At 37.5% G+C, this 19,837-nt stretch overlaps 3 protein-coding genes across 3 annotated transcripts; 2 read left to right on the top strand and 1 right to left on the bottom strand.

Moving 5' to 3' along the window:
* Positions 1 to 2,362: 2,362 nt before the first annotated feature.
* LOC136997661 (uncharacterized) lies at positions 2,363 to 3,187 on the bottom strand. The gene has a single exon (XM_067348687.1). The coding sequence runs from the start codon at positions 3,185 to 3,187 to the stop codon at positions 2,363 to 2,365; it is 825 nt and encodes a 274-aa protein (XP_067204788.1).
* A 729-nt stretch (positions 3,188 to 3,916) lies between these two features.
* On the top strand, positions 3,917 to 10,798 carry LOC136997954 (ATP-dependent DNA helicase PIF1-like). Its single transcript, XM_067349503.1, has one exon. The coding sequence runs from the start codon at positions 7,165 to 7,167 to the stop codon at positions 9,967 to 9,969; it is 2,805 nt and encodes a 934-aa protein (XP_067205604.1). The 5' UTR covers positions 3,917 to 7,164; the 3' UTR covers positions 9,970 to 10,798.
* Positions 6,176 to 7,165, top strand: LOC136997662 (uncharacterized). The gene has a single exon (XM_067348688.1). It carries the CDS (start codon positions 6,176 to 6,178, stop codon positions 7,163 to 7,165), a length of 990 nt encoding a protein of 329 aa, XP_067204789.1.
* Positions 10,799 to 19,837: the final 9,039 nt, after the last annotated feature.

Raw genomic sequence — 19,837 nt, forward strand, 5'->3', positions numbered from 1 at the left:
CCGAAACGCGCAATCCAGTTTTCGAATAAGAGGCGAGCCATCGTTTCTGCGGTGATGTCGGACATCGGGTATGCCTCTGGCCATCGTGTGAACCTGTCAATGATTGTGAGGCAGTATTTCTTCCCTCGAGATGGAGGCAAAGGTCCGACGATGTCCATATGTATGTGCTGGAACCTGCTGGTAGGCCCCAAGTAATTTCCTGTTGGTGAAACGGTGTGTCGGTGGACCTTTGATTTCTGGCAGGGAACGCAAGCCTGCGCCCATCTGCGGCAATCCTTCTTTATTCCGGTCCACACGAAGCGCTGCGTGATTAGTTTGACGGTGGTTTTTATCCCGGTGTGCGCAAGTCCGTGCAAATGCTTAAAGATTTGCTTTCGGAATTGTTGCGTGACGTATGGTCGTGGGATGCCCGTCGATGTATCACACATCAGCTTGATATCCGTGCCGGGAATTACGGTTTCTTTAAGCTGCAACTTCGTATTCCCTTGGAGTAATGCTTGTATTTCGGCGTCGTCTTTTTGAGATTTTGCGAGCTCTGCAAAATTTACTGCTTGCTGGACAGCCTGCGTCCTCGATAGTGTGTCTGCTACGATGTTATCCTTTCCCGCCACGTGTCTGATGTCGGTTGAATACTGCCCGATCAGCTCCAAGTGCCGTGTCTGCCGCGGTGAGCTCTGCAAAGGATCTTTTCGAAATGCATACACGAGCGGTTTGTGATCCGTGTAAATGATGAACTCCCTTCCTTCTAACTAGTGCCGGAAATGTTTGATTGCTGCGTATATCGCCAAGAGCTCTCGGTCGTACGGACTGTACTTCTGCTGCGCGGTGGTCAGTTTTTTGCTGAGGAACGCCACCGGTTGCTGTCCGAGTTTTCCATGCTGGTGGATTACTGCTCCGATTGCGAAATCTGAAGCGTCGGTTGTTAAGGAGAGTTCTGCTTTCGGGTCCGGATGTGCCAAGAGCGTTGCCCGTGCAAGGCTTTCTCTGCACGTTTCAAACGCTGCTTCTCGTTCTGCGCTCCATTCGATTGGTGTTTTCCCTGGTCTGTTCCCTTTTAGCGCGTCATTCAAAATTGCTTGGTCTATGGCCGCTCCCGGAATGAATCTCCTGTAGAAATTTAAGGTTCCGAGAAACTGCCGCAGCTGCTTGACGGTGATCGGTTTTGGAAATTTCCGAATGGCCTCGACTTTTTCCGGTAGTGGTTGCGTCCCTTCTGCTGAGACTTGGTAGCCCAAAAATGCTACGGTTTCTCTTCCGAACACGCATTTTGCTGGGTTTAGTTGAATTCCGTAGTTGCTGAGTCTCTGGAACAAAGCTGTTAAATGTGTTTTATGTTTGTCTACGTTGTGAGATGCTACCAGGATATCGTCAATGTAGGCGTAGCAGAAATCGAGTCCGCGTATCACCTCATTGATGAATCTCTGGAACGTTTGCGCTGCGTTTCTCAAACCGAAAGGCATTTTGAGAAATTCGAACAGACCGAACGGTGTGGTGATTGCCGTTTTTGGCACGTCTTCAGCGTTTACTGGAATCTGGTTGTAAGCTCTAACCAGATCCAGTGTAGAGAAAATTGTTTTCCCGTGAAGAGCATGTGTAAAATCCTCGATATGCGGAATCGGGTATCTGTCCGGCACCGTTCGGTTGTTGAGCTTCCTGTAATCGCCGCATGGTCGCCACGTGCCACCTTTCTTCGGTGCCATATGCAATGGTGAGGCCCATGCGCTCTTGGACGGCGCGATTACTCCTTCCTGCAGTAAAAGATCGAATTGCTGCTTCGCTTCTTTTAGTTTCTCCGGCGCCAGTCTCCTCGGCCTGCATGCTTCCGGTGGTCCCGGTGTTGTCTCGATGTAATGCATCGTTGAGTGCGACGCGGATTCCGTCTTTCCGGTTGGTCTAGTGAGCTGTGAAAATTCGGCCAATAAGGCGTGAAAAGCTGTTTCCTGCAGTAACGTCTTAATTGATGTTTGTCCGGTTCTGCTCTGCAGGCTGTTTGTGGCCAATCCCGTCGTAGCGTCCAAAAGTTTGCCTCTCCTTACATCCGGCAGGAGATGGAAGTGCCCGAGGAAATCGGAGCCGATGATTGGCTGTGTGACGTCAGCTACGATGAATTTCCATTGGAAGGCGCGCCTCAATCCGATGTTGAGCTGAAGCGCGATCCACCCGTAAGTGTGAATGACAGTTCCATTGGCTGCAAACAGGGCTTGCGTTGCTCCGGACATCCGTCCGCGTACCATCGAGCGCGGGTAGACACTTATGTCTGATCCCGTGTCGATGAGGTACCGAACTTTCGTTTGTCGCTCGGTTATTACTAGGCGGCAAGGTTTCGGGTCCGGGCCGTCTGCCGCCATTGATTCCGGACCGTCTAGTTTTCCGTTTTGTCCTTCTTCTTCTCCTTGTATGTACATGGCTCTGTACACTTTCTGGCCTTGCTGCCGAATCGCCGATGGAAAAAGCAAAACTCGCTGTCTTCTTCCGAATTTGATTTAGTCCGGCTGCGGCTGCGCGATCTGTGGCGCTGCTGTTTGTGGCGGTGCTCCTGCCGGCCCAATCGCGTGTTGAGTGCCGCGACTTGTTTAACCAATGCCTGTATCTGGTCCTCGAGCGAGCCGGTAGGTTTCGATTTCGTCTCCTTAGGCTTGTCCAATACTGCGACTGTTCGGCATGTGACTTCGTAAACGCGGTCGGCCTGTTCCGCCACGTCCTCGAGAAGATCGTCAGCTCGCGTCGCTAGAATAATCTGCATCTGGGCCGGTAAACGCCCCAGCCATAGCGTGCGCAGGAGTTGATCAGGCACGGCGTTGCCCGCGAGCGTCCTTAGATGGCGCAGGAACTGCGATGGCTTTCGGTCGCCTAGTTCCTCTCGCTCTAGTAATTGGCGGATGCGGTGTTCCTGCGAGTCGCTCAGCCTTTGGATGAGTGCCCTTTTTACGGCTTCGTATTTCCCGCATGTCGGAGGATTCGTTATCACGTCTTTGATTTCCTTGATGTATTTCGTCTCGATTTGCGAGATTGCGTATGCGTATTTGGTTGAATCCGACGTGACGGCGCTCAGCAGGAACTGGCTCTCTAATTGGGCGAACCATAATTCTGGTTCCTCCGGCCAAAAAGGTGGTACTCGCACCGATACTCTGCCGATTTGTGCTGCGTCGGCGCCTGGCATATCGCCGGCCTTCTCTGATTGGCTCATTTGCTTTAACCAGTCGTCGGGGTCACCAGTTTATAGGCGTATAGCCTAATGGATTGTGTTTGACTTGGTTGAAATATTGAGACCAATTTCTTAGAAAAATATAATTTATTTTTCCTCGTCAGAGAAGTAGAGTAAAAGTACAAGTTTTGTTTGATTTGATTAATTGCGCCAGAGGCGCTTTCTCGGCAAGAGTGTAAGGCCGAGAATCAAAAGAAAAATTGACAGGCGCGGTAAGAAATTACCGGCCGCGTCTTAGTGTGTTGAACGGGTCCTAAAAAGGACGGTTCAATTGAGTTAGCTCGTTGCAGCCCCTTTCCCGGCGTCGGTGGAACTCCGTTCGGGAAGTGGTCTTCCGTCTGACAACTGCTCTCTGAGCAGGCTCTGAGCGGTGAAGTCTGTACTGCTACGGAACGAGTCTCTGATGTGCTGGTGGTAGCAACCGTCTCGGCTCTCGGAATTGCGGATTGCTCCGTGTACCGAGGAGAGAGAAGTCTCCGAATTCGGATGTCGCCTTGTGTGAGCGTGTCCCTTGGTGGTCGAGTCAACCGGACGCAGAACTCTAGTGGAATTAATTTCCACACTAGAGACTGAGGAGGTGACGGCGAAAGTGGAGTATCCGCGGGCCGCTTGGTTGAAATGTGCGGCCGATGCTGGGACTCTGTTTTCTTTTTACGCGCCTTGCGAGGCAGCATGAGGAAAACTGCGAGACTATGTGTCTCTGGTTAGATTCTGCCGAGGCAGAGTACGACTCAGTTCAAAGGCCCTGGAGAGAGCTCGCCTTGAAGCGAGTGAGTGTGGAAAGGTCTGCGGAGCAGCTCTTTTATATCTCGTCGATCGAAGCTTGATCGCGAGAAGGCTCTTCACCGCCTGCGCAACCTGGCGGTGGGTCCGCAAGCTTGTAACTGGTAGAAGGCCTGCGGCGCGTAGCGGCGCCGCGGTGTATTATACCGCGTCAGTGCAGCGGTGTGGCGGTGAGCCGCCACAATGATAATATTACATTGACTAACAATTTTGTTGATAATAAAGAAAGTTGCAAAAAGGAAAATCAAGATATATGTGATTACTTAAAAAATCATGCGCATTACGAACGACATCGATATAAACAAAATTTAGAATATAATCGTGCTAAAAAGATACAGAAATATAAGGAAAATTTAGAAGATAATCGCGTTAAAAAAAAGCGCACATATAAAAAAAAATTAGAAGATAATCGCGCTAAAAAGAAGCGCAGATATGAAGAAAATGTAGAAGATAATCGTGCTAAAAAGAAGCGCAGATATGAAGAAAATGTAGAAGATAATCGTGCTAAAAAGAAGCGCAGATATGAAGAAAATGTAGAAGATAATCGTGCTAAAAAGCGGCAACAATATGATAAAAATTTTGCAATGCGATGCACGCAAGAGCGCATACGTTATTCTAAATTGATGCAAAAGGAAGAAAGTAGACAAAAAATATTAGAACGTAAATGGAATTGTAACAAACAATATTATAAGAAAAAGAAAGAAGAAAGAGAAAAAAAGAATGAAACATTGAAATATAAACATAACATAAAAAATTGCAATGTTACTAATAACATCACTAAAAAATATAAAAATGTTTGGTGCAAAATTCTATAAAATTAAAAAATGGTTCTTTGATAACATTCATTAAAAATATTTCGAAAAAATTAAATATTGAATGTAATATCGAAAAACAATTAGAAGCTGAGAAAATAGTACGTTGGTGTAATAATGTTAGAAATAATTATATTGACGACATGAATAAAATATTATATAGACTTAAAAAGAAAGCAGAAGTATGTTTGACTCTTGTTGCTGAATGTCATACAATTGATGAACAATTGAATGCTTTGTGTGGAGTATCTAGACATACAGCTTCATCCGAAAATTATTTTGCAGATTCTATGTATTGTAAAGCAACTTTACAAGAATCTTTAGCAATGAATATGGAAGGTCAAGTTATAAATGTGTTACCTTTGACAACAGCACGAGCGAAAAAGTCATGGTCGTGTTGTCCCACTTTATGTAAAATTGATAATCCAGCTTTGATTAAACGTTATCAAAAATTTCTTGAAACTGTTGATACATGTGCTTTAAAAAATATACCTACATTGGTAGAAGATATGTATAAATGTACAGTAAAAACTTCAGATTTAAAATTGGGTCACGCGCAAAGTTGTTACATCAATTTAACTCTTTGTAAAGCGATGCTTTTACCAGTTGTATTGCTATCGCCTCACTTTCCAAAAGTAAGAAATATTAAACGTTTGATTTATCAACTCACAAGTGTTTGTGGACAAATGTTTAAGTTAGATAAAGCATTAAATTGTGCTGATTTAGATGTATTAAATGAAATTGTGACTGCAGCACAAGAAATAACAGATATGTACAAACGTAAGCAAAGCGATGCAATTGCAAATGAGGATGATATATTTTCTAAATATAAGAATGCATTTAAGATATTGAAAAAACGCTTAATGGATACACCGCGTCATGCTTGTGTATCATGTGAAAGACTTTGTTATAGAAGAAACGTTTCTGAGATCACAAGTCTTAGAATAAAAATGGATACTCCAATTTGGAAAGATTTAATGGAACATGTAAAAAAGCAACAAATTAATTCGCAGTACATATGTATTTATTGTAAAGGAAAATTTCGTGAAGGTTCGATGCCTGCATATTGCATCTTGAATAATCTTTGTACAAATCATGTGCCGGATGTGATATCATCTCTTAACACATTCGAAAAGATTCTTATACAGAGAGCTAAAGCGTTTCAAACTGTTGTTAAAATGGGACTGTTATAAATAAAAAATTACCTGGAAGACAAATGATACAAAAAGTTAAAGGTAGAACCTTTCATTTACCACTTCCAATACAAGAGACATTAAACAAATTATGTTCTGAAACTGATGCGATAAATATTAATCATGAATTATATATCTTAGTTAGAGGTATTCCCACAAAATCTAAAGTTATCTGGGAAGAGATGGTAAATGTTACAAAAGTAATTGATGCATTGATGTGGTTGAAGAACAACAATCCTTTATATTCTGGAATAATAATACCGAATTCACACGATGATTTAGTTTTGCAATTGAATAATATGGAATTCCAAATGCAAGAGGATGAAAATGTTGAAGAAGATATATTTGATGAGGAACATGAATTATTAAGTAATTCAAAATCCAAAATGCAGGAAATGGAAAACGTTGAAGATAAGGCATTGAGTCGACATGAGGCATTACTAACTCAGATTATTAATGATAATGATAACTATGAGCAATATTCTATATATCCATTATATGAAAAAAGGGAAAATAAAACTGCAACGGCTTTATATCAAATGTTAAAAATTCAGGATATACCTATGGATAATCGTGAAAAATGTTTGGATTTGTTATGTTTTCCTGATTTATATCCTTACGGTATTAATGGAGAGCATGCAGATAGGGAGGTCAAGCTTCATGATCATGAATTCATTAAATGTCGCTTAATGTCCAAACATCCGCAGTATAGATTAAATCAACAATATCTATTTTATTTGTTAAACGGTACCAATATACGTCAGTTAAAACGTGGAATTTATCATAAAATGTATACTACTAATCAACGAGCTCGTTATACGGCTAAGGAATATTTAGAGGCAATGTCCAAAGATTTATTAGAATCTGATTTGAGCACAATATTTGCGTCGCTAAGGAATACGGAACAATTTTGGCGTAGACCGAGAAGTGATTTAAATTGTATGACACACCATTATGGACCCGCAACATGGTTTCTAACATTAAGTCCTGGTGAATGGTTGTGGGAAGCATTAGGTGAATACATTCGTGAAGTAAATGGATGGTGTGATACATCGTTAAGCACCAGTGCACTTATCGCTAAAGATCCTGTGTCAACATCGAGATTTCTCGATAACATGTTTTGGGCAATGCTTGATTTTATTTGTTCGGAAGATAATCCAATTGGAGAGTAATGCATTATTTCTGGCGACGAGAATATCAAGGTAGAGGAATACAACATTTTCATTTATTAATTTGGATTAAAGATGCCCCAATTATTGGTGAATCTAGTATGGAAAAAGTTTCCAAATTTATTTTACAACATGTTAGCTGTAAAATTCCAAATAAAAATATCTCACCACTATTGCACAGGCGTGTTAATACACATCAACGACACAAACATAACGACTATTGTCTTCGTTCTAAAAAAGTAGGACGTAAAGTTGTTCGAGTATGTCGTTTTGGATTTCCTCGTTCTGTTACTGAGTCTTTAAAAATAATTGAGGTCAAAACTGCAATAGCAGGTAGAAAACAATTGAAACATAAAAGTAGGCTTTACAATATTCCTCGAACAGAAGAAGAAATCAATATAAATGATTATAATCCTGTCCTTTTAACTGCTTGGGAAGGAAATATGGATATACAATTTATTGGCGAAAAATCGACATTGCTTACCTGGTACATTACCAAATATATGAATAAAGCGGCAAAATGTGAGTTGTCTGATATTATTCTTGATGCTAAAAATAATACAAATAAATCATTGGCCAGCCGTCTTTGGAATATTACTTTGCGATTTACGAGTAACAGAGAATGTGGAGCTCTTGAAGCTGCTGATACATTACTGGGTATCGCTTTATATGGAACCGATTCAGATACAACTATTAGATGGTTAGATGTTAATCGAATTAGATCACGAAAATTAAAAACTCGTAAAGAGATTGAGGCACTTGCTAGTCAATCGACAGATTTATTTCATGAATCGTTGATAGATGATCACTATCCACAGAGACCAGAAGAACTGGAATTTATGTCTCTTTACGAGTTCGCAAAATGGTATGATATCAGAAAAGCCAAACCACGAAATAACAAAGGTGAATTTTATAAAATGGGCAATGGTTACTATCTTATACGACGACAGCGAGGATATCTTATCAATCATTATAAATATAACATTAAGATACAACCGGAAAATTATTTCTTTTCATTATTACTTATGTTTCAACCGTGGAACAAATTAGAAGATCTTAAAAATGAATGTGATACTTATGCAGAATCATTTCACAAAGTAAAACTACATTTAACGGAAGCATTAAAATATCACGAAAAGCTAGAAGAATTGCAAGAAGCATTTGAAGCTGCTAAACAGTTGGTTCAAGAATGTTTAGATAAAGCACAAAAACGTGAATCACAGGATAATCCTGATAATCCGATAGGTGTTGAAAATATAGAAGCGGGTGAAGCGATGCAAGACTTTAAAGATCTCGGTGATAAGAATAATATTCAAGAAATTGATGTCTCTGAAATGATAGGACAATTAAACATGGATCAGAAAAGAGTATTTGACAGAATCATTACCACTATACAGTCAGATAATAATTCAATATTGCGACTGTATGTTAGCGGAGAAGGTGGTACTGGAAAAAGCTTTTTAATCAAAACTGTTACATGTTGGATCAAACAAAATCTCGAAAAAGATACTGTTGTATCAGCACCTACTGGTATAGCAGCGTTTAATATAGACGGCTTGACAGTTCATAGATTGCTTCAATTACCTGTTGAACATGGTCATACTCCTAAATATAGAAAATTGTCTGACCATGTGTTACCAATTCTGCGAACGGAGCTAAAGGATGTTATTCTTTTTATAATTGATGAAGTATCAATGATATCTAATTTGACTTTTATGTACATACATCTTCGATTGTGTGAAATATTTGACACAAGCGATTGCGACGATGGTTGGTTTGGAAAAAAGCATATTCTTTTGCTTGGAGATTTACTTCAATTACCTCCTGTACGTGAAGATTTTATCTTTGCAAACTTCTCAAAGGAAAAAATAGATAAATATTTCGGTTGCTTAGGAGTTGCAAATTTGTGGACAACATTATTTAATTATGATGAATTAACAATTAATATGCGTCAGAAAGGAGATGGATCTTACCGTGAATTGTTATCGAGAGTTCGTATTGGTTTACTAACAAAATCCGATTCTGACATTCTACAAAAGAGAAAGATATCTTTTGAGGGAGATTCCTTCGAGTCTAGATTAAACGAATTGTGTAATTTTATTAATAATATGACATCAGATACTGTTTGTTTGCTGCCTACTTGTCACATGTGTGATGTTTTAAACGCTGCAATGTTAAGTCGTATTCCTTCGAAAGAAATAGTATTAGTTGCTGAAGATACGGTCAAGTGTAGTCCATATGTAAAAAAGAAAGTGTTAAAGGTATTGGAAAATAATGATGAGGACAACTCTAAAACAGCTGGGCTTTCGAAACGTATTACTATAAAAATTGGAGCAAAAGTTATGATAAGACGTAACATAGATGCTACTTTAGGTCTTGTAAATGGCACGATTGCTCAAGTGATTTCAATTGTACAAGATATATCTACCGATCGCGTAGAAAGCATTAAACTTCTTTTACCATCAGGTTCGGAATATTTAATTCAAAGAGTAAGTGTTAAATTTGAGGTAATGGATAGAGTGTATGTTATTAGAGAACAATTTCCATTGTCTCTGAGTTATGGAATTACTATTCATAAAAGCCAAGGATTGAGTTTGCAGAATGCTATTATGGATATAGGTAATTCTGTATTTAGTCATGGTCAAATTTACGTTGCTTTGTCACGACTAACATCTTTAGATGGGTTACATTTGATTAATTTTGATCCTTCATCTATAACAGCTAGTGAAGAAGCTATTATTGAATATAATCGATTAAAACGATTAAACAATGCAGAAACAAAAACTATTTCTCTTGTAAAAGAGTGATATCGTAGAATAAAAGATGTTTTATGGGCAGTGCCAAAAATAGTTAATTCTATTCAAGAGTCACATGAGAAGGTGCGAAAAAATATTACTTGGAACATGTATGGTTTCCAAAATGTAGATGAAGTTTCATGTTATGCAAATGCAGTATTACAATGTTTGTTACATTTAAATTCTATTAGAAAACAAATAGCCGATTATGATAAACTAAATGATTTAAATGTATTAATGTGTCATTATGAAAATAAAGTGCACAACTTGAATACATACGTTATACGGCAATCTTTAGGAGAGTATTTTTCCAAAAGTGTTAAACGAGATGCATGTGAATTCTTTACAGCTCTATGTACAAAATACGATAGTATAAAAAGTTTAATAGAGCATCAAGTTACTACCATTAAACAATGCAAAAGTTGTAATTATACAAAAACTATTGTTAATAATAATATTTTTATTTCAATTCCAATAAATAAATGCAAGAAACAAACTTATGATCTTAATGAGTTATTAAACTTAACATTTTCCCATTGGTGTCAATTGAACAACGAATCATGCAAAAATTGTACCAAAAATGAAATATTAAGTTAAAAGTGAATTTACATTAAGCAGAGATATCATTGTTATTCATTTAATACCAATTCAAGACGGTAAATCAGTAAAAACAGATAAGTTTACTTTGCGTGCTGTTCCAACAACTAAAGTAATAATTGTTGGGCAATTGTACAAAGTAATGAGTGCTATACTTCATCATGGACCATCTATCGAAAAAGGTCATTACACAAGTATATGTAGAGAAGAAATGTCTAACATTTGGATTGAAGCTGACGATGCGTTAATTAAAAAAAGGCAATGGCCTAGAGGTGCTAAAGATGTTTTTGTTATTTTCTTACAGAAAATTGATCAGTAAAAGTAATCTGCTTTTATATATATATATATATATATATATATATATATATAAAATGCAATAATTTAGAAATGCAAATAGTTTTTTATACCCTTTTTATGATCATAAATAATTTTCTTTATAAAACATGTTGTGAAGTATAAAAAAATTATTAGATTTGTTAAGTTAAAAAGAGGACCGTCGTATTGAAAAAATATGACGGGGGTGGTGGTGGGACCTCATTGGTAAAGTTTATTATTACCATTATTTTTACTAAAAAAAAGAAATGATATCTCACAAAAATAAACCTTTTTTTTTTAAAAAAAGGTAAAAAAAAGGGCGCCAAGTACACGCCTTGTTGTATTAAAAAAAAAGTTTTTATCATAAAAAATCTTTCAAAAAAATTGTCTTCTTAAAAAAAGTTTTTTTCATAAAAAACCTTTCAAAAAATCTTTTTCTCATAAAAAAAGCCTTTCAAAAAAATTTTTCTCATTAAAAAAAACCTTTCCAAAAAATTGTCTTCAGAAAAAGTTTTCCTCATAAAAAAACCTTTCAAAAACAGTTTTCCTCATTAAAAAAACCTTTTAAAAAAATTGTCTTTTCAAAAAAAGTTTTTCTCATAAAAAAACCTTTCAAAAAATAGTTTTTTTAAAAAAAGTTCTCATAAAAAAACCTTTTCAAAAAAATATTTCCTCATAAAAATCCTTTCCAAAAAATTGTACTTTTAAAAAAAGTTCTATATACTAAACAAATTAAAATTTGCTATATATTCTGTCTATAAAAGAGGTGATATCAGAAAATGACGCCAAGTTTAAATAAAACCTTTCAAAAAAAGTTGTATTTATATATATTTAACCAAGCATCGATAAGACTGTATTTAGTTATTTTTGCATCTTTATCTAGTTATTTAAAAATTATATTCATATCTACATTTAGTTTATTTTTTTTCAAGCAAAACATTTTTAAATAATTGCATCTATATCTAGTTACTTTTGCATGTATATTTAAAAATTATATATCTAGTTACTTTTGCATGTATATTTAAAAATTATATATCTAGTTACTTTTACATGTATATTTAAAAATTATATTTCTATTTACATCTAGTCAATTTTTTTGAGGTATACATTTTAAAATAATTGCATCTGTATCTAGTTACTTTTGTTTCTATATTTAGTTATTTTAAAATATTTGTGTTTATATCTTACATAGTTAATTTTTATTAAATATACTTTATAAAATAATTGCATTTGTATCTAGTTATTTTTTTTATATCTGTATCTAGTTAAATAAAAAAATTTTTCAAACTTAATCAAAATAAAAAAATATTACAAAATTTCGCAAAAAACTTGGCGCTGCTGTACTGAACTACATGTTAAATACATCTTAAAATATTATAGAGAATGAAAATAAGCAATAATTTTACAATTTACATGATTAAGTGTTATAATGACTCAAACTGACCAGAGCGGCAAACGGCGACACGATAGCCAATTAAACTCTTGTTCTTACGGTAAAATTGTAAGTTGATTGGCTATAGCATCGCCACTTGCCGCTTCGTCGCTCTAGTCTGTTTGAGCCGAAATTTGTTTGCATCGCTTGCTCTAACATGCTCCTACTCGCTCTAATACTCCAAACTAAACTATAGTATTACGTCACATATACTACCACATATACTATAGATTAAAGTATGTTGGAATGATTAGGAGCATGTTAAAGTATTGCGATGCGAATCTTATGTAAGTTAATAGTTCAGTACAGCAGCGCCAAGTTTTTTGCGAAATTTTGTAATATTTTTTTATTTTGATTAAGTTTGAAAAATTTTTTTATTTAACTAGATACAGATATAAAAAAAATAACTAGATACAAATGCAATTATTTTATAAAGTATATTTAATAAAAATTAACTATGTAAGATATAAACACAAATATTTTAAAATAACTAAATATAGAAACAAAAGTAACTAGATACAGATGCAATTATTTTAAAATGTATACCTCAAAAAATTGACTAGATGTAAATAGAAATATAATTTTTAAATATACATGCAAAAGTAACTAGATATATAATTTTTAAATTACATGCAAAAGTAACTAGATATATAATTTTTAAATATACATGCAAAAGTAACTAGATATAGATGCAATTATTTAAAAATGTTTTGCTTGAAAAAAAATAAACTAAATGTAGATATGAATATAATTTTTAAATAACTAGATAAAGATGCAAAAATAACTAAATACAGTCTTATCGATGCTTGGTTAAATATATATAAATACAACTTTTTTTGAAAGGTTTTATTTAAACTTGGCGTCATTTTCTGATATCACCTCTTTTATAGACAGAATATATAGCAAATTTTAATTTGTTTAGTATATAGAACTTTTTTTAAAAGTACAATTTTTTGGAAAGGATTTTTATGAGGAAATATTTTTTTGAAAAGGTTTTTTTATGAGAACTTTTTTTAAAAAAACTATTTTTTGAAAGGTTTTTTTATGAGAAAAACTTTTTTTGAAAAGACAATTTTTTTAAAAGGTTTTTTTAATGAGGAAAACTGTTTTTGAAAGGTTTTTTTATGAGGAAAACTTTTTCTGAAGACAATTTTTTGGAAAGGTTTTTTTTAATGAGAAAAATTTTTTTGAAAGGCTTTTTTTATGAGAAAAAGATTTTTTGAAAGGTTTTTTATGAAAAAAACTTTTTTTAAGAAGACAATTTTTTTGAAAGATTTTTTATGATAAAAACTTTTTTTTTAATTTATAAACATACATAACATTATAAGCGTACATAACATTAAAAATAAATGACTTTTTTTATATATTATGCATATACTTATTATATCCATATCAATTTCTATGTTATTCTTATTTATTAATTCTTTACTTAAAAGAAATCAACAGATCCACATAGAAGTAAGTTTTGAAAACAAACACAAAAATTAAAATTAAAGATTTTATGCTTGAAAAAAAAAATATTTTTATATATCTTTCCAATATAACAAAGTCTAATAAATGTACTCAAATTTTATAATACCATAATAAATGCAAAGCTTGTTTACATTTTTCTTGACATTACCATCGCAATGATATCTGATAATAGTTTATCCTGTTCTTTTTCATCTTTAATTTTTCTCATTACTGACGCCACGAATTCCAAACCCAAGTCAATTGAATCTTTTTCTTTCGAAGAAGGTAAAACTATAGGTTTATTTAGACAGTCAATTATTTTTTCAACAGTATTATCAGAAATATCTTTTTTAGTCGTGATTCTTCGACGTTTAGATGAATACTGGAGGTAGAAGTGGATACATACTAGAAGGAATACATACTGGAGGTAGAAGTGCATAAAGAGGATGGCGGTTGAGATGAAGATGGCGAACTTGTTAATGAATTGCATAAAGTTACTTCAGTAAATTTATTTGGTAATGTTGATGTAGTTATTGCATTGTTGCAAGATATGCTTTCTAAATTAGAAATCTCGACACCCGAAAATTCATTTTCGGGAGAAATATTTGGAGAATATTCAGATTTGTTATATTCTTCTTGTTTAAAATTTTTATTTTGAGGATATTCATCTGTATTTATCAATATTGTAAAATCTTCAAAAGTTTCATCAATATCAATTTCTTTACTCGTTTCTTGAATATTATCCATAGATGACAAATTTGAAGTAGCCTACAATGTGAATAATGAATAAGTTCAAGATCTTTATTATACCTTTAAATGTTATACTTTTATATATTTTAATATTTTTTTATGTAATAATATTTTTTTATTAGTACATTACATTTTTTTTATTGTTGTTTCCATCAATTTTTGTGGATGTACTTTTCCGTGGAACAAAATGTTCTTCTAAAAATGTGAGCAACTCAAAATACCAAAGATTAGGAATATAAATCTAAAATGAAGAGAATGAAACTGAATTAAAATAACGGTTAAGATAGTACATTAATAGCAAATTTTATTATCTGCTATTACACTGAATTAGAGTGTACATCCAAAACTATTATACAAAATTATTATATATGAAATTATTTATATGAAATTATTATATATAGAATTATTATATGAAATACTTAAAAGAAGCATATAAGCATTTTAAGTTATTAATTTTAATGATAAATATTATAATAATTAATGATAAATGATACTGTCACACTAATTAGCTGAATATAAATTATTTATTTTATTGTTAAAAAGTAGTTATATTATGCTATTGTATTTAAATACTTTATACTTTATACAGCCTTTAATATGCATTAATTTCAGTGTAATACAAATAAGCAAATTCGCTATAAGTAAAATACTCACATCATCCGTTCCACTTCCACTTTTCATTGATTCTTTTCGTTTTTTATTTTCAGTATTAAATTCATTTCTTAACGAATGTATTTTATTCATACAATTCTTGATTTGTGTATTTGGTCGTACTTTTTGTACTTCGTTAGTTATTCGTTGCAAAGCTTCATTTCGTAAATGTTTATTATGATAATTTGAATGCTTCACAGCATATAAAGTAGGTTCATTTTTATATGCATCTATTAATACACTAATTTCTTCTTTATTCCACAACATTTTTAGTCTTCCGTTTGACACATAACCTTTATTGCGCTTTACTGCCAATTAATCACGTGATTGTTTCTAACGTTTTGATTGGTGCATGCAAAGAAACGAGCATGAAATAATGCACCATATCAAACATAGGTCGGTATTCATAGTCCGTTCTTATATTTAAGATTGTCTTAAGCACGGACTTATATTCGCTCTCTTCGTCACACATAGATTGTGTCTGACGAAGAGAGCGAATATAAGTTCGTGCTTAAGACGATCTTGAATATAAGAACGGACTATGAATACCGCCCATAGAAATCAAGCATGGTAGCATACTCTGCTTAATGCAAAGTGATGCCTAGCATGCATCAATGCAGGCATAGCAGCATGCAAGCCCATCATGCAGAAAATCGTGCATCGTGTGATTACGGCTTAAGGCCGTTGCTCCGGCCAGTAGGGACCGATCCCGGTCTGCAGTGAGCACGCTGCAGATCTCCCGAGCCACCGGGGAGCACTCCGACTCGGCTCTTCCTAGCAATCCGTTCCTTTTAGGACAGGGAGCACTCTGTCCACGCCGGGAGCACTCGGCATCCGTTTAACGTCCCTCTCAAGACAGGGAGCACTCTGTTTCCCTCGGGAGCACTCGACGTACATTCACCGTCCCTCTCAAGACAGGGAGCACTCTGTCTCCGTCGGGAGCATTCGACGTCCCTTATACACCGCCCGTTCCTCCGTAGAATTAAGTATTCTTTAGTTCGCGCTTCCTAGCTTATATTCTCTAGTTCGTATTCTTTCGTTTATATTTTCTAGTTTATATTCTTTTGTTTGTATTTAATAGTTTATCTTTTCTAGCTTGTATCCTCTAATTTGTATTTTTTCGCTTGAAGTCTCTAGCTTGTATTCTTCCGCGGCGTATCGTAACCTATTAGTTACTCCCGCTTTTGTGCGCTCTTCTTGCGCTTCTCCGCTTTAGACCGCTCAGCTTGCGCTCTCACTTACGCACCGCTTATTCCGCGCACACGCTAATTTGATGGCTATCGCTTGCGCCACATAAATTGCTTTGTAAATGTATTACCAACTAATATATCTAAATATAGTTATTTTGTTACCCTAACTGGTCTACTTGATTGGAGTCTCTCTATCTGACCGCTTATCCCGGATCCTGGCACCGGCGAGCTATTCCGCGCTTAGTAATAAGATCGCGAGATAAATTTGAACCATTACTAGCTCCCATTATTATGTCACATATCCTATAGATTTTAAGTATTGGCAATACTGCACGTTGCGCGTTCATACGAGTTGACGCTTACATTGAGGATAGAGATAGCTATATATAATAGGGCTTTCTCTCGCAAAGAATTTTGACATTATTTATCTGCAAACTTAATGTTAGTTACATAAATATTAATATCAATTATTTTCACTTTATATAATTCTATAAAATAGTTTTATAATATTTCTTTCTTATAAATTTAATATTAAAATAATATGAAAAAAACATTATAACAACACAAAATCTTTATCATTATAATGTTATTTTTAACATAAGATTTCATCAAATTAAAACTATTGTAACTATGTTGAACTTGCAGCAAATAGAAGTGTTAAAATAACATTAAAAACAAAGTTTTAAATAATGTTTTAAAAATATTTCTCTGATATTTAAGAAAACTATATTATAAAATAATATATTTAAAATATGTATACAACATTATATCTAAACATTATAAAAATTTACATAAAATTAATATTTCAAAACGTTGATTTAATGTTTCTTGCTTACTGGGATACCATCTCAGATATATAATGTATAGTGCTATATTACAAATGTTTCTACATTCCAAATTCCTTAACAAAACGTATCCTATATTTCTAGCATAATTCTTTATCATAATCTTTTCTTATTTTTACATACAGGGTGGGCCATTTTAATCTATGCACCCAAATTTCTTCGTAAGTAAGCCAAATACAGAAAAATGGTTCAGACAAAAGTTGTTGAGGACAATGGGGGTCACCTATTTGTGCTAGTGACTTTGACCTTGAAATCAATTTTTAAGGTCATTTAGAGGAAGAGGGAACTCCCCCGAAGCCTCCACCTGCGGAGAAGGAGGTGAGGGCAAAGCCCCCACCTCCAAAAAAAAGGAAGGAGGAGGATGCGGGACCCACATTGCCAGATGACGGCTTGTGGGATCCCCTGCAGGCCGAATCCTTCAGGGAGTTCGAAGTGGAGGTAATCTGCCTCCACGAAGACTCCCTAGGGATAGTGGATGCCTGCGAAGGCATCCTAATGGAAATGAGCCTTTCAAAGGCTCATAGGCCGGACCTGTGGGGCGCCAGTGTGGAGGAAGAAGGAGGAGTAATCTTCCAGTTCCTCTTTCGAGGTCCATCAACTGGCCCCACGGAGCTCCGTAAAAGGGCGATGGGTTTCATGAGGAAACTCAGGGAACTCATCGCCCTGAAGATGGTATGCACCGAGGTCGTTCCCCAAGGTACAAATTGGGGGCAGGTTGACCTGCAGACCTCGGTGCAAAATAGGGCGGAAGGGAGTCGGATGCTTTGCACCCGATTCCCCCGCCCAGAATGGTCCCCACCCGACAGGGAAAGGGACCTTAAGGCCTTGATGGCCAAGTCGGACAACCCCCTCTCCCGTGGGCAGTTGTGTTCCCTGACTGGTGTCGGGGACGCAGCGGTTGCCGGGAGTAGGGGGATCGGCAGCAGACTGCTGCGCAGAGGGAGGTCTTCGAAAGCCTGACCCCGTTAGGGCCAGGCCGGGTGGACCCTTGGGAGGAGAGGGATTATATCCCTCTCCTACCCAAAGAAGTAGGCCCCCCGCGGGACGGCGGCCTGTATAACATAGACTGTCGTCTCGTGGTGAGGGTCAGGGGGAGAGGGGGATGGGAAGATTGGGCTCCTTCGGGCACCTGTCCCTTCCCCCTCAGCCCCCAAGAGGGAGACAATTGGAAGACGGAGGAGGGCAACCTCCTACCCCCCCTTAGGGGGGGGAGAATTGAAGAGCCCAAATAATGGGTAAGCCAGGGAGAGGGTTTGGACGAATGCCGCTGGCGATACCCAGCCCTCTCCCATCTAATGGCAGGAGAGGACCATGTTTAAATGGGGGTGGGGTTTTAGTGGGTAGGCGCCACTCCAGCAAAGTTCCGCTGGAGTGGTGAATCCCACACTCCCCTTCCGCAGTGCGGTCATTAGGACTGCACATTGCACGCGGAGGGGCGTCTTTTAGAAGATTTCCCCACCCCTAGGGGCCCCGGCTACTGTCGGGCCCCAAACAACAAAAAAGAAAAAAAAAAAAAAAAGGTTAGGTTGAGTCCCCTTGGCGACGGTGTGCCACCTTCCCTCTCGTCGTGCGCCACCTTGTCGTGGTGAGAGGGCTCACCGGGGGAATACCTGAAAGGGTGTTCCCGCGGTGCCAAGAGCGCACAGTTCCCTCGCTGCAGGGAACAAGAGGAGCCCAGCGACTCCTTAGGGACTTGTCCCAATCGCTGGTAGGAGACGGGGACTCTGACTTCAAACCCCCGGTGGCATGGCACCGTTAGGGGGAGATTTCTATCTCCCCTCCATGCACGGGCGGCCAGGCTCGTTAGCCCAGTGGGGCGGCTGGCCAGGGGGGTGCTCCCCCCGTGGTGGAGGCCTGTCTTGGCCGGGGCTGCTGCTCCGGCGGGACGGGTCTTTGGTGGGGTCACTTCGGTGGCCCCGTCTAAAGGGGTGGATGTGGGTGCCGGTTCCCTCTGTGTCTTGGGCGGATGTCCTTTTCAGGACATGCCGTCTGGCATGGAGGGAAAGCGGTGTCCCACAAGGGTGGCTCCCCCTCTCCGCTCAAACGGCTCGGGGACGTGGTCCCCGAGTACGCGGGCGTGAAGGGGAGCGACAGAGGGAGGACACCCTGGCATTACTGCTGGGGTGGTAGACCGTAACCCCAATTTATTGGGGCCGGGGGCCGGTGCTTGCATTGAGCTTGCACGGGCCGCGAGGGAGACAAAACCTCTATAAAAAGATCCGGGCAGGACGGGCTCGTCAGTCTTGGCAGATAACCGTCCTATTGGAAGGAAAACCAAGAGTAAAAACCCAGAGAAGACAACTCTGTAAAAAATCACACATGATGATCTTCAATGGAAGAAATGAGTAAGGCGACTGCCGATGGGCTTCGGATCCCGGAGGCCGGCGCATCTGGGTGTACTGTCCCTGCACCCAGTGTGTCGTTATCATGTGAAGGGCCAACCGTTGTGTGCACCGCGGGCACAACGGCGGAACATATTACTGCGAAGGATAGGATGGAAAGGATCCTTGAGGCGGTAGCAGATACCGCTGATGGGATTGGAATCAGGCGCTACTTCTTCGGAAAGAAGGGGGATGAGAGCCTGAAGAGCTTTGCAGCTCTCCTTGCCTTCCTGGCCTACCGTGCCAATAGGGAGGACAAGAGCAGGG

Source organism: Linepithema humile, chromosome 2 (genome assembly GCF_040581485.1).
Source record: "Linepithema humile isolate Giens D197 chromosome 2, Lhum_UNIL_v1.0, whole genome shotgun sequence".
Classification (NCBI taxonomy): Eukaryota; Metazoa; Arthropoda; class Insecta; order Hymenoptera; family Formicidae; genus Linepithema; species Linepithema humile.